General features: G+C 50.6%; 1 protein-coding gene across 7 annotated transcripts in view; it reads right to left on the bottom strand.

The window, feature by feature from the left end:
• Positions 1-25,628, bottom strand: part of ZNF384 (zinc finger protein 384) — a 34,387-nt gene extending 8,759 nt beyond the window's left edge. For 3 of the 7 annotated variants that reach the window (XM_077345789.1, XM_077345790.1, XM_077345791.1), the window contains exons 1-4: positions 25,126-25,417; positions 22,454-22,524; positions 22,127-22,367; positions 20,756-21,086 (exon numbers count right to left, since the gene is read on the bottom strand). In XM_077345789.1, coding sequence (XP_077201904.1) covers positions 20,756-21,086; positions 22,127-22,367; positions 22,454-22,524; positions 25,126-25,393 — 911 coding nt within the window. In that variant the 5' untranslated portion in view covers positions 25,394-25,417. The other 4 variants (XM_077345793.1, XM_077345794.1, XM_077345796.1 and 1 more) reach the window with 4 other exon arrangements.
• Between the last annotated feature and the right edge of the window lie 681 nt (positions 25,629-26,309).

The raw sequence follows: 26,309 nt of genomic DNA, 5'->3' as shown, positions 1-26,309 counted from the left end.
TAAACATCACAATGTGTAATTACTCTACAGCAGGGACTGAACTACATAAACCAAGACATTATCAGAGACAAAGTCATTTTCTATAATTTCACCACCCATAAAAATACAATTAGAGACGACTGAGTTATTAACAATATATTGAGAACATCACTGATGAAGATTATTGAAAACGGCCCATACCTGGGAATCCATTTTGGAAATTGTTTTGAACACTCTGAAATTGTTTTGAACATCGGAATAAACCATTTCGCCATCGCTAGCTTGAGACTTTCCCCCTCTGCTTTAATTACGGCTGATGGGTCTTTCACCTGTTGTAGTAGCTTTACTGCGATAAGCACGCAAAAGCCGGAAGCAACAACCGAAGGACTACAGCCGCACGCTTTTTCAAGCAAAGGAACGCCCCCTCCTCCACCTCAAAAAAGCCATTTGCAATTACTACATATATACACTACATTTTTGCCCTTCTGTCAAGGAGTTCAAAGTAGCACTCATGGCTTTCCCTGCCCCCGTTTTCTCCTCCCAACAACCCTCCCAGGTAGTTCAGGGTGAGAGTGCTCAACTAGCATGTGGTCCCTCGGCAGGCTTCCACGGCTGAACTTGCATTCTTCCCTCTATGCCACGGGGCTCATCAGAAGATACCTGAGCTTATCAGCACCTGCGGCTATACCCTTTGACATCGACCTTCCGCTTGCCCCACTGCCCCATTCCAGAAGAGTAAGAAGAGCTGCTTTTTTAATACCCTGCTTTCCACTGCCTGAAGGCGTCCCAAAGCGGCTTACAAGTCTCTTCCCCTTCCTCTCCCCACAACAGAGACCCAGGGAGGCAGGTGAGGCTGAGAGAGCTGTGCCTGGCCCAAGGTCACCCAGCTGGCTGCAAGTGGAGGACGAGTGGAGGATTGAACCCAGTTCTCCAGTTGAGAAGCTGCCGCTCTTAACCACAACACCACACTGGCTCTAGCTCAGGGGTAGTCAAACTGTGGCCCTCCAGATGTCCATGGACTGCAATTCCCAGGAGCCCCTGCCAGCATTCGCTGGCAGGGGCTCCTGGGAATTGTAGTCCATGGACAACTGGAGGGCCACAGTTTGACTACCCCTGCTCTAGCTGGTACACCGAAAGCCAGCTTCTCAATTCCCATAGATCTCAGTGATAGAAAGGATGACACGCACATTCAGAGTCAACTTATTACGGCTATCTAGCCGAGTTAAAAATACAATAAAATTTGTTTGCCGCACAATAATTACGACTGCAAATACTTTCAAGTTATAACCCAATAACCACTCGCAAACAGAGGGGAAGGCAATAATTCTGAACAGAGGAGAAACCCTTTAAGCAGATTAAGGAATAGAACTGTATAAAACAACCAAGAGAATAAAGATTTATGAAGGACCTGATTTGCGTGTCCCCTCCCCTTCTCACGATGCCCGAGGTTGCTGTGCCTGAGAATGTATTCAGGGGTTTGCCTCTGAATGTAGGCAGAGATTCCCTTTAGTCACCATGGCTAAGATCTCTCCTCCGTGAATCTCTCTAATCCATTTTTAAAGCTAAGACTTGTGGGCATCACTACACCCTCTGGCAGCAAGGTCCGCTCACTGTGCACAGAATGACTTCTGTCTGTCCGTCCTGAATCTAATGCCCAGCAGCTTCACAGGAGACCCTCAAGTTCTGGCATTTGGAGAGAGGGAGGGGAAACTGTTTTTTGTTTCCATAATCCAAGCCCTGCCGGCATCGTTTCTCAGAGGCTGGCTGATTCATGGGCCCAGGTATTTGGTAACAGGCGCCGAGTCGCAGAGAGGAAGGCAGATCGCAGAATCAAGATGCAGAAGCCAAAAGCGATGCCCACATCGGCTGGCCCAAGGGTTTGCAGAATGCTGCAAAAGCACCGGCTGCCAGGTGCTCTCGCCTGGCGACAATTTTCCTCTTTCGCTACCGCTGGCTGTTTTGAGGCTGCCTCGACAAAGCCTGGGAGGCACTGCCTGAGACTTGCCACTTCCCCAAGAGTAAAGTCAAACAAAACATAGGGCTGCTAACTAGACAAAGTGCCATGAAATGGGAGACTCCCTCCTCGCCCGTCGATCAAACGGACACGCAATCCCCTGAAACGTCTTGGGGGACTTGAGCTCCCAAACTGGAACAAACATCCAAGGTGAACGTTGGCCTTCCCCTTTTTGAGGGTGACTGCGAGGTCGAAACAAAGACCCAACTTATTTATCTGCTTGCTTCCTTTATACCCCACCTGCCAGTTCAACGTGGACCCAAAGGTCTTTCTCCTCTCCTCCATTCGATTCTTGCAAAAACTCCATGAAGGCCATGTTAGGCTGCAAGTGTGTGCCTGGCCCCCAAATTGCTCAGCCGGCTCCGACGGCTGAGTAAAGATTCAAGCCTGGGTCTCCGAGATCCTAATAGGGCTCCTCCAACCACTACAGGCCCCCATCTCTCAAGCATGAGGGTCTAGGATGATTTTACGGAAAGCAGGTCGCAGCACTAAGGAGCCTTTTTTGTTTGTTGTTTCAGAGTCTTATTCATTCTTTTTATTCCGCACAAGTCCAGCGTACTTTTAGACCAGGCTTTCTCGGCAGGTGTTTTGGGAGACCCCGGGGTTTCTTGACAGCCCCAGAAGGGCTTCCCGATTGGGTGGGGGTTAATTAACTTTTAATATATTTTTTGAATTAAAAAAAAAATCAATCGGGTAATATGACTATATTTGGTTATGTTGACCTCCCCTCCAAATTAGGCCAACGTTGGGCCGGGAGGGGGTGGAAAGGAGAGGGGAATGCTACAAAAGTAGAATGCAAGGTCATTCGAATCCTTGCTGGCTGGGGCTCGTTTTGTTGCACGCAGCAGTGACTGGAGTCCAGAGAGGTAAGTCCTAGCATCTTAACTTAACTGCGGGGAGGGAGGGGTGATTGAGCAGCAGATGCCTGCCCTGGTCCTGTTCCTGGCCCAGCAGAGTAGTCCAGGGAGCCATTTCTGGCATTGGAGGGGTGGGGTAGGAATGACAGAGCATGATATCACATCCTGTGGGAGTGCCTGGGTGATGTCACTTCTGTTGACTTCCATTACTTTGTACTTTTGTGACTTCTGAAGGAGTGGCAGGGAGGCGTGGCCTGCTGGAAGGAACACTTCCGGGGTTCCTATCCTGAGGGATATTTCAGGGGTTTCTCAAAGGTCAAAGTTTGAGAACGGCAGTTCTAGACACATGGGTCGATAACAGACTGGCCGGTGTTATTATCCGGCCGCGGCTGGAGGTAGTATCTGTAGCCAGCTCCTTTGAGATAGATTAACGGGGACGATTCGATTTCTGCTAAGGCTTCTCCCAGAGGGGAAATGCTACAGCCTTTCTACAGCAAATTGAACAGGCAGACTAGTGGATTAGTGCCCAAGCAATGTTGTGGACAGCTCCTCCGAGACTGGGCCACTGCAGCACGAGGAGGAGGAGGAGGTTACAGTTTTTAAAAAGCAACACTCCCTAAGCAAGCTGTAAAACAGGATTCTCCCCACATACTCTAAAATCTTCCATAGCGGGGCGAAAGGAAGCCTGAACTCTTTGTTTTCTACATGCAAGGAGCCCCCCCCCCGCCCCCCGCTTTATGGCAGAGCATTAAGCCCACAGCGGTCCATTCCAGCTGACCCTCTCGTTGCACGTAAATGCTGGCCACTAGAATAATTTAGGACAGAAAGCATACAGATGACGTCTGGTGGCAGGGGGACTAAATCCATAACAAATTGTTAAGTGTCAGGATTGGGCCCATTTCCATCCTATCATTACAAAGAAACATTGCTGGGCACCAAGACTATGGCCCCGACACAAGAACCCATCCATAAGCCAAGAGTTAAGAACTCTACTGACCAGAAGCCATGTCATCTTGGCTAAGAATTATTTTCCGCTCTCTGCAGACTGTCTCGTGTCACAGAGGCTAAAACTGATGTATAAGCTGAAGCCAGCGTGATCGATATAGCGCTTCCTGAGGCCCAGACTGGAATCTCCACTCTGCCATGGGAGTTCACCAAGTAAACATGGCCCACTCACTCTCTTCCAGCCTGACCTCCCTCGCAGGGCGGTATTGAGAGCCGGAAGAGAGCTGATGTCCCCGGCCCTGAACTCTTTGAAGGAAGGCTGGGATAAAAATAAATGAAAAGAGAACTAGCCTAACAGAACGGATGAAGTGTTGGGACTAGGAACTGGCAGACCCTGGTTTGAATACATCTGGGCATGGAATTGGGGTCTCTGTGGGTGGGCAAGTGGCTGTGAATTTCCTGCATTCTGTAGGAGGCTGGACTAGATGACCCTCCCCTGGAGGACCCTTTCGATTCTATGATTCTCAGTCTGCCATGGAAGCTCTCTGGGTGGCCTGAGGTGGGGTGGCTGGGACTGTGGCTCTCCAGATGTCCATGGACTACAATTCCCATGAGCCGCTGCCATTGTGGTGGCTTACGGGAACTGTTGTCCATGGACATCTGAAGAGCTGCAGTTTGGCCACCTCTGGTTTAGGCCTACACACTCTCAGCCTAATCTACCTCCAAGATAGATGGAAGAGAGCCAGCATGATATCCTGCCTTCCATGGGGTCATAAACCGCTTTAGGACCCCATGGGAGAGAAAGGCAGGATATAAAACGCCAAATGAATTCGTGAAGGCTGAATAAACCGTTTAATAAGGGAACCTCCTCACGGGAGCGTGCCAATTTCCAACAGAATAACAAACAAGTCCAGGTGAATTACTGCTGTTCTGTAAACTTCACCAGTGTAGAATGTAACAATCAATGGACAAAATGAGAGAACCAAGAGCTTTTGCCATTGTGTCTCATTTTGTCCATTGATTTGTTACATTATATACTGATGAAGTTTACAGAAACAAGGGAATTTAACCCGGACTTGTTTGCTATTCTGTTGGAAACTGGCACACTCCTGTGAGGAGGTTCCCTCATTAAACAGTTTGCTGCACCTGCACAGATTCATTTGGTGTTTACTTGCTGCATTCTGTGTACTCCGTTTGTTGACTGCCTTCGACTTAGGACATAAATCAGACCAGTAGATAAGCATATGAGCACGCCTGTTGCTGGTTTCAAAAAAACCACCCATTTCCCATTCAAGGACAAACCCTACTGCTCCACATTCTGAACACAGGCACGGCGCGTCCTTGCTCGAAAAACCAAGGCAGCCGAGAACCAGAGTCGACGGTTGACTTGCATCAAATTAAGATAAAATTATTCTAAAGCAAAAATATCCTCGCTCTCTGTCTCTTCCTTCCTTCATGCTCTCTGCGCTTGGCTTCCGCTCCCACTGACAGTGGCCAGCCTCATCAACGCGACCAGTCTGGCAGCCCGCGGTGCCCTCCTGGGCAGTCAGCCGGCAGAGCCCTCATGAGCGGGCCGTCCCCTGACGTGCAGGGGAGTCGGAGAGCGCAAGAGACGGCAGTCTTGGGGGGTGATCAATTCCTAAGTCGGCTTGGATGCTGCAGCACGCAGCCCTGTCAGAGGAGAGGCCCACTGTGAAGGAAGCCAGCTCCTGTCCCCGTAGGCCCCTTGCTTTCCCAATTAAGAGCTCCAAAGTACTGCTCTTTTCTTTTAAAAAAATGGTTGAATGCCTCCGCTTGCAACATGGACTGCCTGTTAAAAAGACTTCTTCAAATGAGACCCTCCATAAGCCAGAAGAGGAACTGGCTTTTGTGTATCCTACTTTTTACTGCCCAAAGAAGTCCCAAAGCATCTTACAATTGCCTTGCCTTCCTCTCCCTACAACAGGCACCCTGTGAGGTAGGTAGGGCTGAGAGAGCTCTGAGAGAACTGGGATTGGCCAAAAGTCACCCAGAAAGCCTCATGTGTCACAGAGGGGCTTACAATCGTTTACCCTTCCTCTCCCACAACAGGCACCCTGTGAGGTAGGTGGGGCTGAGAGAGCTCTGAGAGAACTGAGACTGGTCCAAGGTCACCGCAGCAGACCTCATGTGTCTCAGAGGGGCTTACATCAACCTTGCCTCATCCCAGGATCATGAAAAAAAAACTGTTTTATGTGTGCAGAAACAGTAAGAAAAATGATGCAAACCAGCTGAATCTTTGAGACTCAAAGCAAAGACAGCCTTTCCGTGTCCTGGATATGATGCCAAGGCCAGGCCTTGTATCCACCTCCCTCGAGGGGTTTCAGAGCCAGGATTCTGCAAGCAGGCAGCTCCGGGAGGGATGCAGGTGGAACAGCAAGGGAGGGCTGGCCCCATTGACCCTGGCGACCGACACAGGGCCCACAAAAAAAGACACAAAGCATGCAAGCCAGCCTATGCGATCAGATCTCGGAAGCAACACAGGCTAGCTCTTGGAAGGGCAGCCTCCAAGGAATACCTTCGAATGCCTCTCGCCTGGCAGCCAGGACCTCCTGACTATGCAACACACAAGCCATACGATAAATAAACAATAATGCAAGCTTCTGAACTCAACAGAAGTCTCCATCTAGCCTGAAGAGTCCTGACACGCTCAAAAGCTTCCAGTGTTTTGCGTCAACCCCAATAAAAGCCAGGCAATGGGTTGTGCTTCTTGTTCTTTGCATGGGCCAAAGGAGCCATGCAATTAGACTGCACCCCTACATTGTGCACGGGGTGGGGAGAGGGGAAATTCTGAGCTTCTGGGGGCAAATGGGACAGAACGCTCTGGAACTTTCAGCGGCCCCTTCTCCTTGCTTGCCATGACTTCGGGCAGCCAAAGGGAGAGGGCGGTTTTATGCTGCTCCACCTGCCTGAAAGATAAAATCCCGGCTCCTCTATTTCTCCCACAAGCCCTTAAGAACAAATTGGCAGGCAGCACAGAAGAAATCGAGCCCGGTGTTAAGAAACAGCCAGCTGATAGCCGCTGGGTGTAAAAGAACCTGCTGAACGCGCTTCCGACACCCAGGTCTCACGTGCTTCTCCCGTAAAGCTACCTGTGCAAGGAAGACACCTTTCCCAGGCGGGTTATTTTATATCATGGCTGGGAGAGACAGTTTGAGGATTATGCTGCGGGCCCGGTGGATAGGGGTAGATTAAAAAGGAAGACCCTCAATTTCAGGGGAAAACATGCCACTGCAACAGGCAAGAAAGGAGGTATTTCATCCATTGTCACCTTCTTACCGTCTAAAGTTCAGGCGTACCTAGAACCGATAATGCACGCAATGGCTCATTTACGCTGCAGTCAAATGAGTATAACATCAACAGCAGCAGCACCATTTTATTTACAGACCACCCTTCCCCAGGGGGCTTATGTTTCAATAAACCATGATAACATTAAAACCTGTAAGAGATCCCTTAAGTGATTCCAGAACCGCCTCCTCCTTGTGGTGGGAGGGTTGATACGGGACTACTTTCAGATTCTGATAGGAATTTGGCTGGTGTTTTGAACAAGGAGGCCAGCCGTCCTAGATGTTATTTCTGGCCTGAATCAGAGGCCTGGCGGGATGGCTCTGTCTTGCAGGCCCTGCGGAACTGCCCAAGGTCCTGATCGCCCCAGGGAGGGCCCTGGCTGAGGCCAGTCTGACATCTCTGAAGCCAGGGATTCGGAGCAGATCTCGCTCCCTAGCCCTCCAGTTCTGAAAGACGACCATCGGGTACACTTGCAGAAATGAGGGAGATTCACTTGGCACCAGCGTAGCTCTTTAAAGCATCCCAAGCACTTTGCGTACGTTGTCCCATTGAAAAGACTCCACGCGGTGACCCCAATGCTTGTCACGTTGGGTCAAAGATAGAGAGCCAAAATGGATCTGGGAGACCTCACTCTGCCCATGGAAGTTACTGCGTGGCGTTGGGCTAACGCAGCCTAGCCTACCTCACAGGGTTGTTGAGAGGATAAAACAAAGGCGAGAGGAATGATGTCAGCTGCTTTAAGACCCCATTGCCCAAAGCCCATCCAAGAAGTTCAAAGCAGAGGAGACGTTCCCCAATTCATAACTCCATCACAACTCTTGGAGAGCCTGCTTGGTGTAGTGGTTGAGAGTGGCATCTTTTAGTCTGGAAAATCAGGTTTGATCCCCTGCTCCTACTCCACGTGCAGCCACTAGGGTGACCTTGAGCTAGTCACAGTCCTGTTAGAGCTGTTCTCACACAGCAGTTCTGTTAGCGCTCTCTCAGCCCCACCTACCTCACATGGGTGTCTGTTGCGGAGAGAGGAAGGAGAGGTGATTGCCAGCTGCTTCGAGACTCCTACAGGGTTTAAGAACCAACTCTTCTTCTTGAACGTCCGGGGCTGAAGCCTGCAAAGCTAGCCCTCTGTGTTTCTCATAAAACAGATCACATTTGGCCACATAAGCTTAGGGCCTTAGTTGCTTCTCAGTCTGTTTCCTGGGAAGAAAGCAGGCTCTACAAGTTTGGACAGAGGACCCCTCTAAGACAGCTGGGGGGAGAACAGATCTCACCTGGTCACGTTCCCATGACCAACATTCTGGAAACGGACACACACCCCCCCTATTCCTCAGCTATCCCTTTAGCTCCTTGTGCAGGAGGAAGGAAGCAGAAATTAAGAGTGGTTAAGGGCTCATTAGGAAGCAAAAGAAAAATTGTACTTCTTCACTTTTGGTATAGTGGAGAACCCAGTTTGATTCCCTCCTCCTCTACAGCCATCCAGCTGGGCGACCCTGGGCCAGTCACAGTCCTGTTACAGCTGCTCTCCCAGAGCAGTTCTCTCAGAGCAATCACAGCCCAACCCGCCTCACCTGGGGTCTGTTGTGGGGAGAGGATGGGAAAGGTGTTCGCGAACTGCTTTGGGACCCCATCAGGTAGTGAAAACCAGGGTACAATAAACCAGCCCTCCTTCTCCATGTGCCCTTTGCAGACCTCTCTTCTTAGGCCAGAGTTTTGAGAAAATTCCTCTGTTGTAGGCAAGAAGGAAAAAGGCATAATGGGAACGAGAGGGAGAGTTCTGCTGAAGAGAGCCAAGGCTAGGCCAGTAAGCAGGAGACCACCTCTGCCTTCCGCTCAAGCCCCTTGGCCCTGTCCCCTCTCCCAGCCTCTTCCCCTGCCTGTGCCTTTTCTCAGCCCTCTGCCGTTCCTGTCCCCTGCCGCTGGCTCATCGCTTTCTTCCAGGCTCTTTCAGCCAGCCGATTAGTCATTTAATTGATTCGCTTTCCTCTGTCTAAGAACCGCCTTAAGACTCGTTCCGTTCAGCCAGCCGGTGCCTAATGACTGCTGGCTTTCTCCTCCCTTCAACTGTTTTCCAAGTTTTTATTTTGGTTCAAATTAGGCGGCAAGCCCACGGGGCAGAGCTGGTCTTATTATTATTGTTTCTACTACAGCAGCTAAGAGTTGCGCAAAAGCACTTCGCAGGGAACAACCGCGATCCGGCTCCCCTGTGCTAGGCTCCGATGAGATGGATTTCAGGAAGGCCCCCAAATGCCGCCGGACGGATTTGGCCCCAGGCCTGTTTCCGCAACTGAATCGGCCTCGGCAGCCTCAACTGGAAGACGAATCCAAGTGAGTGTTGGGCTGAAGCAGCAGAGCAAGTTTTGCCTCCAGTGGCACCTTCAAGACCGACACACTTTTATTCAAGTTATACAAGCTCTCATGTGCGCGCGTACTGCCTCAGGTGCAATGTCAGGGAATGGAAGTGAGCAGTTCATACTTCCAGGCTAAGTGGAGGAGGAAATTTACATACAGCATAATGAAAACGGTTCCCAAATTCCAGAGATAAACAGGAAAAAAAGGGCAAGGACTCAGCTCACAGCCGTTAGCCATTGGTTACAGATTCACTCATTGTTCCCTTAATGTGGGCATCTGCATGGTACACATAATATTTCCCGTGCAATTCAATCCCAAGTGAACTCAAACAAATCCAAATGGCTGGTTTCCCCTATTTATCTCTGGAATTTGTAAGCCGTTTTCATTAGGCCGAATGTAAACTTACTTTCGCTTTACCTGTAAATTCGAACAGATTACGTTCATTTCGTGACATTTTGCTTTAGGATGCTTAGGGCTGATCCTGCGTAGAGCAGGGGGTTGGACTAGATGGCCTGTACGGCCCCTTCCAACTCTATGATTCTATGATCTACATTGTCTCTGAGGAAGGGTGCCTGCCCACGGCGGCTCACACCTTGAATAAAACTTTGATGGGCTGAAAGATGCCCTTCGACTCTTCATTGGTTCAACTGGAAGAGTTTGCTATAACCGCTGGAGTCCTCCGAGGAAGAAGTCACAAGTGCAAAGCAGGCTTGACCCTTTGGATTTGGAATTTCCAGGGGCATTCCGACAGTTACACAGTTCTGCAGCATCGCAGTGCCGTGATTGTGCTTTTAAAGCGCTGGATAAGCTTTTCCCGTATTGTATAAAAAGTTGTGCTGTCGCCACACACACTGGGTTTTCTTCATTCGTACAAAAGCAATACATCGTGTACCTCTCATTTTGGTTTATGGGCTCAACTGGAAAAATGGCAGGGGGTTAGAAGAAGAAGAAGAGTTGGTTCTTATATGCCGCTTTTCTCTACTTAAAGGAGTCTCAAACCGGCTTCCCTTTCCTCTCCCCACAACAGACACCCTGTGAGGGAGGGGAGGCTGAGAGAGCCCTGATATTACTAAAGAAGAAGAAGAGTTGGTCCTTATATGCCGCTTTTCTCTACCCGAAGGAGGCTCAAAGCGGCTTACATTCGCTTTCCCTTTCCTCTCCCTTCAACAGACACCCTGTGAGGTGGGTGAGGCTGAGAGAGCCCTGATATTACAGCTTGGTCAGAATAGCTTTCTCAGTGCCATAGCAATCCCAAGGTCACCCAGCTGGCTGCATGTGGGGAGTGCAGAATCGAACCTGGCTCACCAGATTAGAAGACTGCATTCCTAACCACTACACCAAGCTGGTTCAGGGGATGAGGAGTGCTTTCCTGTTTGTTTTCCTGGGATCTTTCAGCAGCTTTCAGTCCTGTCGGCCATACTCCTTTCTGGGACCGTCCCCACGGTGATCCCAATCCTTTCTGCTTCCGAAAGAATAAAAAAAGCCAGGAAAGATTTCTCAGTGGGACGGCTGCACATGGATGCCCAAAGCTGCTTTAGAGCGAATCAGACCCTCGGCCCAGCACAGTCAGCTCATTGACTCTAGCTGGTGGAGGCACTCCAAGTTTTCAAGCTTTCGCATCACCTGTCACCTTTAACTGGAGATGCTGGGGATTGAACTCGGGAGGTTCTGCATGCAGGGCAGAGACTTTGCCACTGAGCCACGGCCCCTTTGAGAAAAACCACTGGTGCTCAGCAGTGGAATAGGCTGCCTAAGGAGGTGGTGAGCCCCCCCTCACTGGCAGTCTTCAAGCAAAGGTTGGATACACACTTTTCTTGGATGCTTTAGGATGCTTAGGGCTGATCCTGCGTTGAGCAGGGGGTTCGACTAGATGGCCTGTATGGCCCCTTCCAACTCTATGATTCTATGAAAGAACCTTTAACACTTGTGACACCCCAATGCATTTCAAGTCAAGTTTCCTCTGGGCAAGGTCATTTCAAATTCTCTGCAGAATGTTACCTTCCCTTCAGTAAGTGTTAAACTGAAGAAACTTGACTTGAAACACATGGGAGTGACACAGATTTTAAATATTCTTTCCCTACAAACACCAATTGCCCCCCCCCTCCCATTTTCTTTGTGGGATTTAGGGCGGCCCTTTTCTTCCTTCTACAGCAGCCTTTCTCAGCTTGTGTGAACGTGGCCATGTGGCTGCTGGATGGATCAGTTTGCTTCCTGCTGCTCGGCTAGGTTTATTTATTAATATCTGCTGTGCTTTTCATCCGGAGTCTGAGACTGTTTGTTCTGGTTCTGTAGTATCTTCTCCTTTCTTTCTTTCTTTTTTTTAATATAATGCTTTAGAGCTTTTTAATGGGTTTTTATTAAGATTCGGCGGTACTGGAAGCTGCTTTGGGGGCCTTTCTGTACTAATTAGTTAGATATATAAATGAATGTGCTGGAGCAGGCCAGGCTCCCTGAGGGGCTTCAGGGCTACTTACGGAAGCTCTCCCTCTGGTCAAGTATCCCGCTTGCCTTTTCCAACAAGAAGCAATTCCGCTCTCGTCTAATCAAGAAGTAATTTTGAGAAAAAATATGCCGTTAGAGGTGGGGAGGAAAAAAAATAAAGTCAGCGTAAGAGGAACCAGATGGAGAAATAGTCACAGTCCTGAATGCAGGAGTAGAGTACAGGCTGTTGTGCTCTTTTGAGGACTAGTGTCCGGGTTTCCCCAGTGCCTTTTCCTTTAGAGCAGGGGTGGCCAAACTGTGGCCCTCCCACTTTTTATCAAGAGCCCCTTTCCCCTGTGAGGTAAGTGGGGCTGGGAAAGCTCTAACAGAACTGTGACTGGCCCAAGGGCACCCAGCAGGCCTCATGTATCTCAGAGGGTCTTACAATTGCCTTCCCTTCCTCTCCTCACATCAGACACCCTGAAAAGCAGGTGTAGCCGAGAGAGCTCCAAGAGGACTGTGACAGTCCTCATGTGTCTCAGAGGGGCTTACAACTGCCCTCCCTTCCTAGAATCATAGAATAACAGAGTTGGATGGGACCTCCTGGGTCATCTAGTCCAACCTCCTGCACTATGCAGGACACTCACATCCTATCACTCATCCTTCACAGAATCAGCCTCCCCGTCAGATGGCTATCCAGCCTCTGTTTAAAAATTTCCAAAGATGGAGAACTCACCACCTCCCGAGGAAGCCTGTTCCACTGAGAAACCGCTCTAACTGTCAGGAACTTCTTCCTGATATTTAGACGGAATTTCTTTTGAATTAATTTCATCCCATTGGTTCTGGTACATCCCTTTGGGGCAAGAGAGAACAATTCTGCTCCATCCTCTATATGGCAGCCTTTTAAATACTTGAAGATGGTTATCAAATCCCCTCTCAGTTGTCTCCTCTCCAGGCTAAACAGACCAAGCTCCAAACCCCTCACCATCTTTGTTGTCCTCCTCTGGACACGCTCCAGTTTGTCAACACCCCTCTTCAATTGGGGGGCCCAAAACTGAACACAGGACTCCAAGTGAGGCCAAACCAGAGCAGAGTAAAGCGGTACCATCATCTCCCATGATCTGGACATGATACTCCGTTTGATACAGCCCAAAATCCCATTTGCCTCACAACGGACACCCTGAAAAGCAGGTGGAGCTGAGAGAGCTCTAAGAGAACTGTGACCAGAGGTCACCCAGCAGGCCTCATGTGTCTCAGTGGAACTTACAATTGCCTTCCCTTCCCCCCCTCAAAACAGAAAACCTGCATGGCAGGTGGAGCTGAGAGAGTTCCAAGAGAACTGTGACAGGCCCAAAGTCACCCAGTAGACTGCCTGGAGAGGAGTGGGGAATCAAACCCAGTTCTCCAGAAAAGAGTCTACCTCTTTTAACCACTACACCAAGCTGGAGTTCGGGGGGATGGCCAAATCTCTGCCTTCTTTTCTCCTCCAAACCAATCTGAGCTCTTGAAATCAGGCTGGGACAGGAAGAGTTCCCCTCCTTCGGAGATGACCAAATGGGCTTTGGAGGGCTCAGGATGAATGAAGGAAAAGTGAGGCTCGATCCTTTCCTCTCCAGGTAAGGCGAGTGCTAAAGCTTAATGGGGACAAAGCACCAGCCTTTCCCCTGACCTGCCCCTCAGGAAGAATCCCAAGGGAGCCACTGCTGGGCAAGAGGGAAGAAGCTGCCCCCCTCCTTCTGCAGTGCCCTAGCTTGTGGCCCAAGTCCGTTCAGGTAGGAGGGGAAAGGTCGTGTTCCCCCTCCAGAGTTCCCACGGACCCCTGGATGCAAATGCCTGGTCTAGAATACAAGGTTTCTTCCCTGCAACCCGTTCTATAAACTCGGCAGGTCCCCCCCTGCTGTCCCCATCCCAGAAACTTGTCTGCATTCTCCATCCCTGGTTATATCTTTCACCAGCTTGCCAAGCTGAGAGTTTTACTGGTTTCCTTCCCTTAAGAGAATACAATCCTAACAACACACCGTAGCCAATCTCCGGGCATCTGGGTTTCATAAGGGGGACAAAGGCTTGCTATGAGCGGTCCCAACCACATGCCTTCCGGGTAAGCCGGACTATTTTTAAAGCATTCATTCACTGGCAAGCTCCTGTCTTTCCCATGCAACTACGGCGGGGCTCCCCCCACGCTTAAAAAGGATGGCTGCAGCCTTTCCAAGAAATAACTGAGTGCCACCAGCACACCCAGCCCCAGGTTTCAGCTTTCCAGACTCCTTTAATGGGGGGGGGGCTCTCACCGATGTCTGGCAGTCCTCAACAGGTGGTTTAGATTAAGCCAAAAAAACATATCCCCCCCCCCCCTCTTTTCTGTTTGTTTAAATGAGGACGCTGCCGACACTCCAACTCCAGGTTGGACCATAAAGGCCCCAAAGCTGGATTTGCAGGGGAGAGGGAATTCTTGCCATAGCTCAGCGGTTGACTCATTTCCCCTTTTCAATCCCTTGTAACAAACCCCCGGCGACACCCCCCTGAAAGAAAGGTAGCCCAGGAAAAAACGCAGCCGATTCCGCAAGAGGAGGCCGGAGAGAACTAGATGCAACCAGGGAACATGGAAGATTTCAGGCCGGGGTTTCTCTCGCCGCCTCCTCCTTGATATTTATTTTGGTTTGAAAGCCTTTGCTCAAAAAGCTGGTCTTTCAATCCCTCCTGCCTTTGCGGGGCATTCAGGAAGCTTTACCTTGGCCTCGGTTTTCTAGAAAAGTTTGTCGCTGGAGGATTTCATGGAGAGCGGCTGAGCGATGATACACAGCCCGACTCTGGTTTATACATTTTTGCGCGACGCTGCCCGCAATGGAGACAGGCTGCTGCCAGCCTGAGTAGACGATACTGCGTATCGTCTACTCAGGCTGCCAGCAGCCTGTCTCCATTGTGGGCAGCGTCACGCGCCTCGCAAAAATGTATTAACCAGAGTCAGATGGGGAGCGGCTCAGAAGAATCTCAAGCTGAGGTCTTTTGTGGCGCCGGCTGCTTGGCGTTTTTAACTGGAGATCCCAGGGATTGAACCTGGGGCCTCCTGCTGAGCCACAGCCCCTCCCCAACATTCTTATACTGCAGCCCACAGAACAGACCATGTGGAGATGAAGTCACAAAAAAGGTTTTGCTTTTAATAGCTGCTGCGTTGAGATGAGTAGCAGGGGGGGGGAGAAGAGATGCTGTGTGCCTCAGGGTGATGGAAAGGTGATCATGGGGCTCGCTGGCTGGGGAGAAGGTGTCCTTCCTGGAGAGAGAGCATTCTTCTCCGGCTGAGAGAAAACACCCTAGACTGATGTCTCAACAGCTCTTGAGCGGAAGGTCCAGACCTGGCAGGCTTGAGCTGAAGGCCCCGGACCACTAGGGGAGACAGGGAGGCAGTGCTGGTGGTCAGGTGCTTGGTGTCACTTTACCATGAGAATCGGAGAATGATGCTAAAGGAGTGGCAGATGCACCAGGGATGGGACCTCCTGCCACTCCCAGCCAGATATATCACAGATTGTAAGTTAACTTCAAAACTGTCCTTCTGTTGGAAAAATCTGAGCTAAATGTAGGGCAGCTTCACCTGCCAATGGTAAACTTCCCATCCTTGCCAGCACTCTTGGGTGCGTCTGCCAGCCATGGAAGGCCAGGCTGCATGCCCCTGTGCATAGAGCAGTCTTTCTCAACCACTGCTTCTTGACGGACCTGGAAGGGTTGCCCGAATCATAGAGTTGGAAGTGACCTCATGGGCCATCTAGTCCAACCCCCTGCACTATGCAGGACACTCACAACCCTATCACTCATCCACTGTAACCTGCCACCCCCTTATGTCTTCACAGAATCAGCCTCTCTGTCAGATGGCTATCCAGCCTCTGCTTACAAATTTCCAAAGACATAATTATTTTTAATATACTTTAAAATTTGTTAAACGTTTAGCGAGGGATATGATCATATGTGGTCATGCCAACTTGTTCCCCCCTCCCAAAAAGGCCAGTGATGGGCCTGGAGGAGGAGGGGAGGGGGCCCTGGGTGGCCGTGTCCAAAGATGTGGTCCCCAACCATTTTCTGGACAACTGCTCCACTTCTAGGATTTCTCAAAGCCTGAAGAATGTTTCAGGGATTTCTCAATAGGAAAAAAAATTGAGAAAGGCTGGTGGACAGAGAGAGAGACAGAGAGAGAGAGAGAGAGAGAGAGAACACACCCACATGCAGTCATGACACCCACAGCAATTTATCAATCCTTGCTTGTGGCCAGGTCAGATGCTGAAGACAAACAAAACCTCCGCAGAGGAATAACGTTAGTGCTGAGCTGGGTAAAAGGAGGCATCTTTTCAATACCAAAGCCAGAGGTCTCTAACCTTTCTCAGTCTGCAGGCACCTTGGGAATCCTGAGACAGGGTGATGGGCGCAAGCACAAACTGGCTGTCGCTGAAGTGGCAAGCTGGCCACAAAATATCACAAAAGCGAGGTCATGCACAGCTCTAATTGGAACGCCTCAACATGGCAAGCAGACGCTTTGTTTAACAGGGTACCTTTTAATGAGCACAGCAAATCAGGAGACCTGCTGGACAAAGGCTCCAACCAGCCCTGCCCTCTTTCTATAAGTGCTTAGTGGGCACTAGGCCGCCCGTGGGCACCATGTTGGGGACTCTCTGATTAAGCATTCATGCAAATAATGATTACAACTAGGAGAGGCCTGTATCGCCTCACTATTTCAGAACAGGAGCTGGAGTCTTGCCTGAAAACGGCAAACTGCTGGAAACTCACCTTAAGATCTTGACATGCACAAGTTCTCTCTTCCCTTAGTGCGCAGCCAGATAATGAGATGCTCCTGGAACATGCAGCAAGCTACTGCCTGAGAATTCCTTCTTCACTCTAACCACTTGGGCCTCAAGCAACATGAAATGAAGCTTCCGTAGGGATAAGTACTCTTGCCTGGGCCGCTGTGAGCTGTTGGGCAGTTCCCGGGAGCCGTTGTGAGCTCTGGGGTAGTTCCATAATAAAGTATCCCTTCTTACTTTTCATAGGCAGGCCTCTGTCCGACCTCCATACAATGAAAGTGAGGGAATACGCTTTACCTGGAGCCACGTGGGAAGCAAAAAAGGGACACCAAAGCAACATGGCTCCCAGTGGTACTATCACAGCTTCTCTGATCACTTCATGCTCACAGCAGAGCGCAACCTTGCAGCTGTCATTTCAAACAGAAGAAGAGATGGTTCTTAGATGCTGCTTTTTCTCTACTGAGAGAGCCCTGATATCACTGCTCAGTCAGAACAGCTTTCTCAGTGCTGTGGTGAGCCCAAGGTCACCCAGCTGGCTGCATGAGGAGGAGGAGGAGCAGGGAATCAAACCCGGCTTGCTGAATTAGAAGTCAGTGCTCCTAACCACTACACCAAGCTGGCTCTCTGAAGGAAAGAGCCACCTTCCCCAACCCTCCAATCTTCTTGTGGCCCTCCTCCATTTGCAGCTCATTCCAACTGTGAAACTGCCGTGTATCTGCCTGTACTTGAGACCTAACATGGATGCAAAGAGGAGGTTTAACATCTCCCTGACAACCAGCTGCTCCCCTTTTCCAAGGAGGAGGGCAGAAGAACCCCCCCACCACCACCACCACTGGAGAGCCATTTATAGGGAGGCTGAAACCAGCAGCCTTAAAGAAGAGCATCATCCAGGACTGGCAACATAGCCCGTTCCAGGGTTTGCAGAGCCAAGGAAACAGAAGCATTTCTCACATTCCTGAGAAAAAGAGGCTGTAACACATGGACAGTGGCAGGAGCCACTGGGGTTTAAGGCACACACACACACACACACACACACACCTTGAACCCTGCATTCTGCTGCAAATCAAGGTATCCACAACGCTCCGGTGTATCCTTAACACCCAGAGAACCCACCAGACCCCGCTGGAATGAGAAAAAGATCATAGAGGTCGCCAGTCTTGACATCCCTGCCTGCCTGGCTCCTCAACTCTATGGCTGTCTAACGGTCTGTACTGACGAGAGGGAGCCAGCCAAACCAGGTGAGCGGATAAGTTGGGCAGCACAAGGTCTGTCTAATGCAGCTAGCCTAATGCAGCATCGGCCTTCCTCATGGCGATGGTCAGTCCTGCTTCCTCAGAGATGAGAGACCGAACCCACTGAGGTCTGAAGGGCTCAAAGGGAAGGCGGCCCCTCTCGAGCACGACTGGCTGGGATTTGCAAGGCCCAGCTCCAACGTGGTCAGAAGAGCTCACCTGAGTGGGGCAACTGGGGTCCAAGTGCTTTCCGAATTAACTGACAGACAAAGGATACGGTGGGCATTACGCGGCACAGACAGAAAGAGCCGGCAGAAGTCTCAGAATCTATAGTTGCTTCAGGGGTAGTCAAACTGCGGCCCTCCAGATGTCCATGGACTACAATTCCCAGGAGCCCCTGCCAGCATTCACTCCTGGGAATTGTAGTCCATGGACATCTGGAGGGCCGCAGTTTGACTACCCCTGTGCTAGATGCTTTGTACTTTCTGCCAGGTTCAAAGAGCCAATGGCATTTACACCTATTGGCTTCAACAAACCGCTCAGGAATGGCCACTTCCTGGGAACATCAGCCAAGGAGGGAGGGAGCAGAAAAATTGCCAGTGCAAGGGGAATGCAGAGGAGGGGCTCTTGCTCAGTGGCAGGGCATCGGTTGGGCACACAAAATGTCCTGGGTTCAATTCCCCAGTTGAGGCCGTTGGGGAGGAGATGGCGTGAAAGGCCCTAGATGTGAAAGTCTAAAGCCTTGAAGAAGAAGAGCTGGTTCTTATATGATGCTTTTCTCTAACCAAAGGAGTCTCAAAGCTGCTTACATTCGCCTTCCCTTTCCTCTCCCCACAACAGACACCCTGTGGCTGAGGTGAGGCTGAGAGAGCCCTGATATCACTGCTCGGTCAGAACAGTTTTATCAGTGCTGTGGGGAGCCCAAGGTCACCCAGCTGGCTGCACGTGGGGGAAAGCAGAATCGAACCCGGCTCGCCAGATTAGAAGTCTGCACTCCTAACCACTACACCAAACTGGCTTGGTGCTGCTAGTCTGAGTAGACACTTCAGTCATACTGCTTGAAAGTCTTGTTCTTGGAAGAGCACTGCTTTACTATAATAACGCTTCACCATCGGAGCACCTACTGGGGAAGATGAAGTGCAAATAGAGACAGGCGGCAGAGAAATTCTGAGAAGTCTACAAGACCACCCATTGGCAGCCATGAGCACCGTGCAAGCCAGCCCTGCAAGGTCTTACTTCTGCTGGGCAGCAGTCTGAGCTGTGCCATAAAAACCATCCGCTGCCTCTGAGATCCCCCCATGCAGAGACAAGTCTGCTGGGCGTTATAGCAGACCAGCCTTTCGCAACTTTTTTACTGTCTAGAAATGGCACAATGGTGCAGAATATAGTTTAGAAACACGGCAACCTGAGTCCCTTCCCCTCCCCTTCCCACCCATCATTGGCCATTTGGGAAGGGAAGGCGGGTCGACATGACCATATGTGATCATATCACCCGATAAATGTTTAACAATTTTTTAAAACAAATAAAAATTACTTAACTCTCACGCATTTGGGAAACCCCTTCCAGGGATGTCAAGAAACCCCAGTGAGAGCCTGTAGTAGACAGACACCATTACTGGTAATGGGTTTTGCCCTTGTGAACAGCAAAAGGTACATGGAAGGATACTAAAGCAGCAATCCAGAATGGCAGCTCTTAATACAGGAAAGCTTGTGGCCGTACTCTGGGTGAATGGACTGTACCTGCCACATAAGCCTTCTGCCACTTGGATCCCCTGCCCCAAACAGAAGACGGCAAAGCTGTACCCGGACACAAAACAAATGCTACTTGCACCCTGAAGAGGACAAGACTGGAGGAAATTGGCTTGTGCCGTCAGGAGACAATAAAGCATCCAAGAGTCTTAAGCTGAAGGAAATCCCAAAATACGACAGCAAAAGCATCGTTGTGCAAGCCAAAGCTCCCTGGCCGTGTCATGAAGCTCAGAACAACTGGAGGCAGGAGTCAACGCTTGTGAGACACCATCCTACTCACCAGCTAACAAAACACAGACACACTATACAGGAATAACATATTGGGAAAAGAAGATAGTTGGCTTGTGGGCAAGCAGTAGGATAGTGACTAGTGCTAGAATGCCCTAAGGCTGGAGTAGTACCAGCACTATCAGGATGGGTGAAACTGCATTGTCCATGGCTGGTGAGAAGGGCCTTCAAGTCACTGCTGACTTACAGCAACTTCATAGGGCAGGGGAGGCCAAGCTGTGGCATATGCTGGCAGGGGCTCATGGAAATTGTCATCCATGGACATCTGGAGAACCACAGTTTCACTACCCCTGTTGTAGGGGTTCAAGACAAAAGAGGGACAGAGATAGTTTGCCATTGTCTGCCTCTGTGCACCAGCCCTGGACTTCTTCCGTAGTCATATATCCAAGTATTAGCTAGAACTGACCGACGACAGTTTCAAATGTCTGACGAGACCAGGCCTATCAAGGTCTAAAGCACCAGTGATGGATCTAGGCATACTGGAAAGAATTAGTGCCCCCCCTAAAGCTTCATGGCCACCAACTGAGCTAGAAATCATGTTATGTTCAACCACGCTTCCCTCTGCAGAGCAGCAATGAGATGTCAAGCTCAGCTCAAGCCACCTTAGAATCAGTCCTCACCTGCCTGCATTCCAACCACATGCTCCTTTCTGGTCCGTGTCATATTTAGAGCTGAGCAAAAGAGGCCCAATGGGCCAGAACACTACACAATTCAACAAAACTATTCTCTTGCACAGCAAACCCAAAGCCAGCTCTCCATATGCTCATACACACGGCCTTTCCTCAGCAGCAAAGGACAACGCTGGCTACAATTAAGACAGCCTCCAAGGCCCACCTGTACGTCTTGCCATCTTTGTGCTGGTCGTCGTCGTCCTCGTTCGACAACACAAAAGGATCACTCATCTCCGGCAAGCCGGACTCCTGCAGCCGTTTCTTTTTCCGACCTCGGGGCGCTTTGGGCGTGATGCCTCCGGTGATACTGACTGCCCCGCCTTCGGAAAGGGCCACGCCCCCCTTCTTGGAAAGGTCAGGGACAACTTGGAGGGTGGCTTGGGAACCGGGCGGGAGAGCCGAGACGATCATTGGCGCCGAGATGGGGAAGGTTTGCACAGAGGAAGCGGTGGTCACCAATGACCCAGAGGGAGAAGTGATCACCAGACCAGGACCTGCAGCAAGAGAAAAGAGGAAGGTTGGACATGAGCCCCAATGTGCATGACCTTCCAAGACCTTGAGGAAAGCAGAACTTCCAACTTAAAAGATTAACACCCACGTTTAGGCCTTCCCAGAGGGCAGGAATATCAGACACTTGAGGACATTGTTTTGCCTGAGGCAAGGGTTTTTTTCTAGTGGATGTGCGTGGTCAAAGGATGTTCAACAAGGCAAGGCACTAGGGTCCAGAAATCGCAGGACATGATCATACCCCCAAATCGCAGGATATGAAACAAACAACGCCCAGTTCCTCATGTCCCTCTAGTTGCTGGGGGCAGCTTGAATGGATCCCAACTGCTGCTGCTCCTACTTCCTGTGTGTACAGCTTGCTGAGGCCTAGATTCCTAGCGTGAGCCCCACCTGGCAGGCAAGCCGAGTCCAGTTCCAGGAAGGGAACTGATCCTGCAGATACCCCCAGTCCAGTTAAGGTTTCATGGCAACACCATTCCTGACTCCTCCACAGGTGTTTCTTCATGATGGCATTACAATGGCAGACAGCTAATGGTTTATTGTCATTTGTCATTGTCATTTGTCATTCAGGACATGCTTTGTTAGAACACTTTCCCTTCGTGTCACCTGATGCTGGCAACCCCCTTCTAGAGGCATCCCTCCACTGACGCTCCCCTCCTGCCCCCTCTCGAGACTCTTACCCAGCCTTTCTCAACTTTTTTACCATTGAGAAACCCGAAACATTCTTCAGGCTTCAAGGAGCCCCAGAAGTAGCACAATCGTGCAGAATCTGGTTGGGAAGCAGAGCTGTGTCCATGCCCACCTGGGGCTCCTCCCATTCCTTCCCTCCAGGCCCATCATTGGCTGTTTTGGGAGGAGAGGGCAGGTCAACATGACCATATTTGGTCATATCACCCAATTATGTTTAGGAAATTGAAAAAAAAAATATTAAAAATTTACTAACTCCCACCCATTCAGGAAACCCTTCCTAGGCCGTCAAAAACACCCAAGGTTTCACAAAACCCTGGTTGAGAAAGGCTGCTCTCACCTGTTGACATGAGCCCAGCCGACTGCACAGGCACCACGGTGATGTTCTGCGTCACGGGTGCTTGACTGTGTGGGGTGAGCTGCTCCGGCTTGGTGTCAGATTCCATAGAGATGCTGGTCGGCAGGGCCACGGAGGTGGGGACGGTCAATAGGGCGGGGTAGTGGGGGGGAGCCAGGCCACAGCCTTTCTCTGCTGGTAACAGTTGTTCCTTCATCTTGTTAATGAACATGCTGTTGTCAATCTGGAGCAAAAGGGGAAGAGAGGTCGTTTAGCACAGCTGCAGGCCAGCTCTGCAGAGCACACTGCCCAAAGGGAGGCTTTCCTTACCTGTCCAGACACCGTGGGCACCGCAGGCCAGAAATACGGAGAGGAGTTGAAGTGAGATTCTTCCATTCTAGCTGTGGAGAGAAAAAAACAAGGGCCTGACGTTAAAAGAGGTTTCACACATAGGAAACGGGCAGTCCCTTTCCTATTTTAAACCTAGTCTCAGCTCTACTGCGGGGATTCCTTGGGCCTGCAAAGCACATGGGGGGTTTAGAGATATGCTCCCTGATGTTCCAAACCCCCTCAAAAGTTCAAATCAAATTTAGAGGGCAGAAATTGGGTCTGCACAGTCTTCGCAGAAGGACCGCAAGGATACCGTGCAATCTGAACCCAAAGGAAAGAAGAGTCTAGAGGACTGTTCAAGCCCTAAAATAAAACACGACAGGGCAGAGGTAACAAGGCAGCAGCAGGTTACCTTCCTTTCCCACCCCCCAAACAAGTCTGCATATTAATGCCTGCAGAAATGTTGAGGGCAGAAGCCTTGAACGCTGGGACTTCACAACACCGAGTTTGATTTGCATAAGATTACTGGGAGACAATGGGGCAAACTCAGCTGTGGGTTCAAATGACAGATCATCTGTCCAGACCCTGTTTAGCCCAAACTTTATATAACACGAAGCCGTTTTGAATCTCCTGTGTCACTTTCTGTTCTTGGACTTTCCCTCTGCCTAATGTGCAAGAGGACTCTTGAGCTCCTGGTCCAGCCTTTCTGTGTATCCTCACTCCAGGCAAGGTCTCTAGAGAGTAGCCTTACTTATCTTCTGTCGGCCTTTAAAAGAAAGAAGCCTAGCATAACAGGCAAAAATATGTAAAAAAAAAAAAAAAGGGCAACAAGTGATGTGACAGCATATTTCTGCAGAATAGAATTTTGGCAGAAGGAACTTACGGTGGGAAAGAAAGATTCAGGATCTGGAGTATTCAGGTTTCAGCTAACCATGCAAGCCTTTATAAAGTGGCATGTGGACTTACAAAAGCTACTGTGTATATCACTTCTTATTTCACAACACCAGCACTAACTTCTTTAAGACTATATGATAGTAGCTACAACCCTTGGTGTGCTTTCTCGGGAGTACGTCCCTTTAGACACAGCAGGACTTGCTTCCAGGTAAATATGCCAAGGATGGGGGCTGCACAAAGCACAGCATTGCCTCATTGTGACTATGCAACTTCTTACAGAAGGAAAAGCTATCATCTCAATTACCAGAGACAAGCCAAACAAACCTCCTTCTCACTTCCAGACTATTATCAAGACCAGGGTAGTTTTAAGCCTTTTTCTCACCTCCAAACCTATTACCAAGTGCAGCTTTACAGCAAACAACAACAACTTCCAAAATACGTATGTACTGGCAAAAAGACCGTTCACAATCTGCAGACAGAATATCAGCACGCACGGACCATCTCCCATTTCATGGGGAAACTGATCTGACACATTTTAGATGCAACAGCAGATGAAGATATGGAGTAACAGTCAACAGCAAATATGCAAGAAAAAATGAGAAAACACATATTACTGTGATACAGTCACATATTCAAAACCAGTCCAATTGGCACCACCCAGGATGGATCAGGCTTCTGTTAGACTACTACAGATGAGCATGGAGAAACTTATCTATTAAGAAGCAACTCTCCTTCATTTTGCTACCAAAGGATTAATGAGTCAAAACTCATTAAGCGAAAGCATTTAAGTACCCAACAAATGCCACAATGAGGTATTGGGACAGAACAGCTGAGGCACTAGGTTAAGTATAACTCTCAAATGCCACCGACAGAGATGCTCACTCCTACAGTGGAATACAAGTGGTCAGTTCCCAAACAAGAACTTGCACACCTGCAGAAATACAGAGGAAAAACTGACGGAAGGCAAACTCCATAACAAAGCTGGGAAAATATCTGAAAAGAAACAAACCAACACTCTCCTGCAGCCCAGATAACAGAGGATGAATGACCTCTGACGTGCTTATCTAAGACCAGTCATTAAAAGCATATCAGATCTCCTCCTCCTCCCTCAAAAAAACACATGTTGAGAAACATCATTAGAATAAAACACCAGCTCCTACTGGACTAACATACTCATGGGTTTGTGTGTGCAGGTGCATTGGGGGGAGGAGGCGGTTCTACCTGCTAAACTATTCTCTCCTCCCATGGAACTTTTGAGAACTTAGGGGGGGATCTCTCTCTTCTAGGCAGTTCCTCTTTTCATCTACCTTGGGGAGATTGCCTATATACTTTATAACATATTAAAAAGGCTTTATCAGCTCCCCTCTGGGAATCTCCAGTGTGGCCTCTAACATCCTCTACCATGCTTAGAGTGACTGATAGGAAGGCGAAGGGAAACTCATGGAATCTACCAGCCGAACCCCCATTTCATTTTAAGCTCTTGCCAGGCCAGATCAGAGCATCCCGTTTCCCAAAGCAGTCAGCCAGAAGCCTCATGGAAGCCGGCTGGCCAAACTGTTGCTTTCCCCCTCCCACAGGGTCCCTCCTATCCAGTGACACTTTGCCTTCGACCCTGGAGCTTCCTTTCCATTCCCCTGGCCAACCACCCACCGGAATGGGGGAGAAGACAGAAAAGCGGTAAGGGGGAAGCCGGAGCCCTCCAAGCCCGCTCCCGCCCGGGCCAGCCCAAGGCCTCCCCTCCCTCCTCCCGGCCCCCGTATCCCTTTACTCGCACTGACCCCGCCCGCGGCCCCTCACTCTCCGCCCCGTCCGGGCTGAGGCGGGGAACAAGTGCCGCGCCGACGCGGAGTCCAGCGGCGCGCGGGCCACCAGCTGCGAGGGGCCGGCCCCGGAGCCGCCGCCGCTGCCACCTCCCGCCGCCGCCGCTCCCCCAGACAGCCAGGCGGACAGGAGACAGCCCTTGTCCTCTTCCGCTTCCGGGTGACCTAACCCCGGAAGCGACCCTTGCCGAAGACACCCGCTCATGTCCCCTCGCCCGCTGCCCATGCCCTGCCCCGCCCGGCCCCCGGAGACAGCCCCCCAGCTCCAGCCCCACTGGCGGCAACGGCAGCCTCCTCCTCACCGGAAAAGGGAGCGCGGAGCCACTTCCGAGGTCAGGGGGCGGCGCTTCGGAGAACGCTTCCGGTGCACGAGCCGAAGGAGGGCTGAAGCCGCCGGAAGCGGCGCGCGCGGCGGCCAGGACGGAGCGTTCGAAAGGCCGCAGCGCGTGGAGAACGGGGGGACGGTGTGCCGGAAGGGCCGCAACTAGGCACCGGGACGGAGTCTGCGTGGCCGGGAACGGCTGGTGTTTCCCGGTGACGTCACCTCGCCGCTGCCTCCCAAAACTCCTGAGTAATTCCGCCGGCATGGTCAGCTTTTGCCCCCGAGTGCGCGTTTCCCGCGAGGTGAAAAGCGCTCACCTCTGTCCAGCGAAAACACCAGTGGGATGCTTTCAGAGTAGAGTTGCCAATCTCCAGACGGTGGCTGGAGACCTCCCGGGATTACAGGAGTTCTCCCCGGCAAGAGAGGTCAATTCGCCTGGAGAACATGGAAGGTGGACTTCATGGCATTAGACATGAGAAGTCCTGCCCCTCACCGGGCCCAGCCTCCAAAGTGTCCAGCTATTGCCCAACCCAGAGCTGGCAAACCTATATCCCACTGAGGCCCCAGTCCTCCCCAGGCTCCGCCCCCAAAATCTCTAAGTAATGCCAGCCCCGAGCTGGCAGGCCTACCATAGGGAGCTGGTGTGGTGTGTTGTGCTTGGGCTGCAAACTCTGGGTTGAGAAATTCCTGGAGAGTTTGGGTGTGGAGTTTTGGGAGGAGACTGACCTCATTACGGCATGATATAATAGCGAATCGGTCTAAAGCAGCTATTTTCTCCACTTCTCGTCTCAGGACCACTTGGCAGATGGCAACCCCAGGG

This window comes from Paroedura picta, chromosome 7 (genome assembly GCF_049243985.1).
Source record: "Paroedura picta isolate Pp20150507F chromosome 7, Ppicta_v3.0, whole genome shotgun sequence".
NCBI classification, from domain to species: Eukaryota; Metazoa; Chordata; class Lepidosauria; order Squamata; family Gekkonidae; genus Paroedura; species Paroedura picta.
Note: the sequence above shows the minus strand (reverse complement) of the source record. Positions and strands in the feature narration are given on the sequence as shown.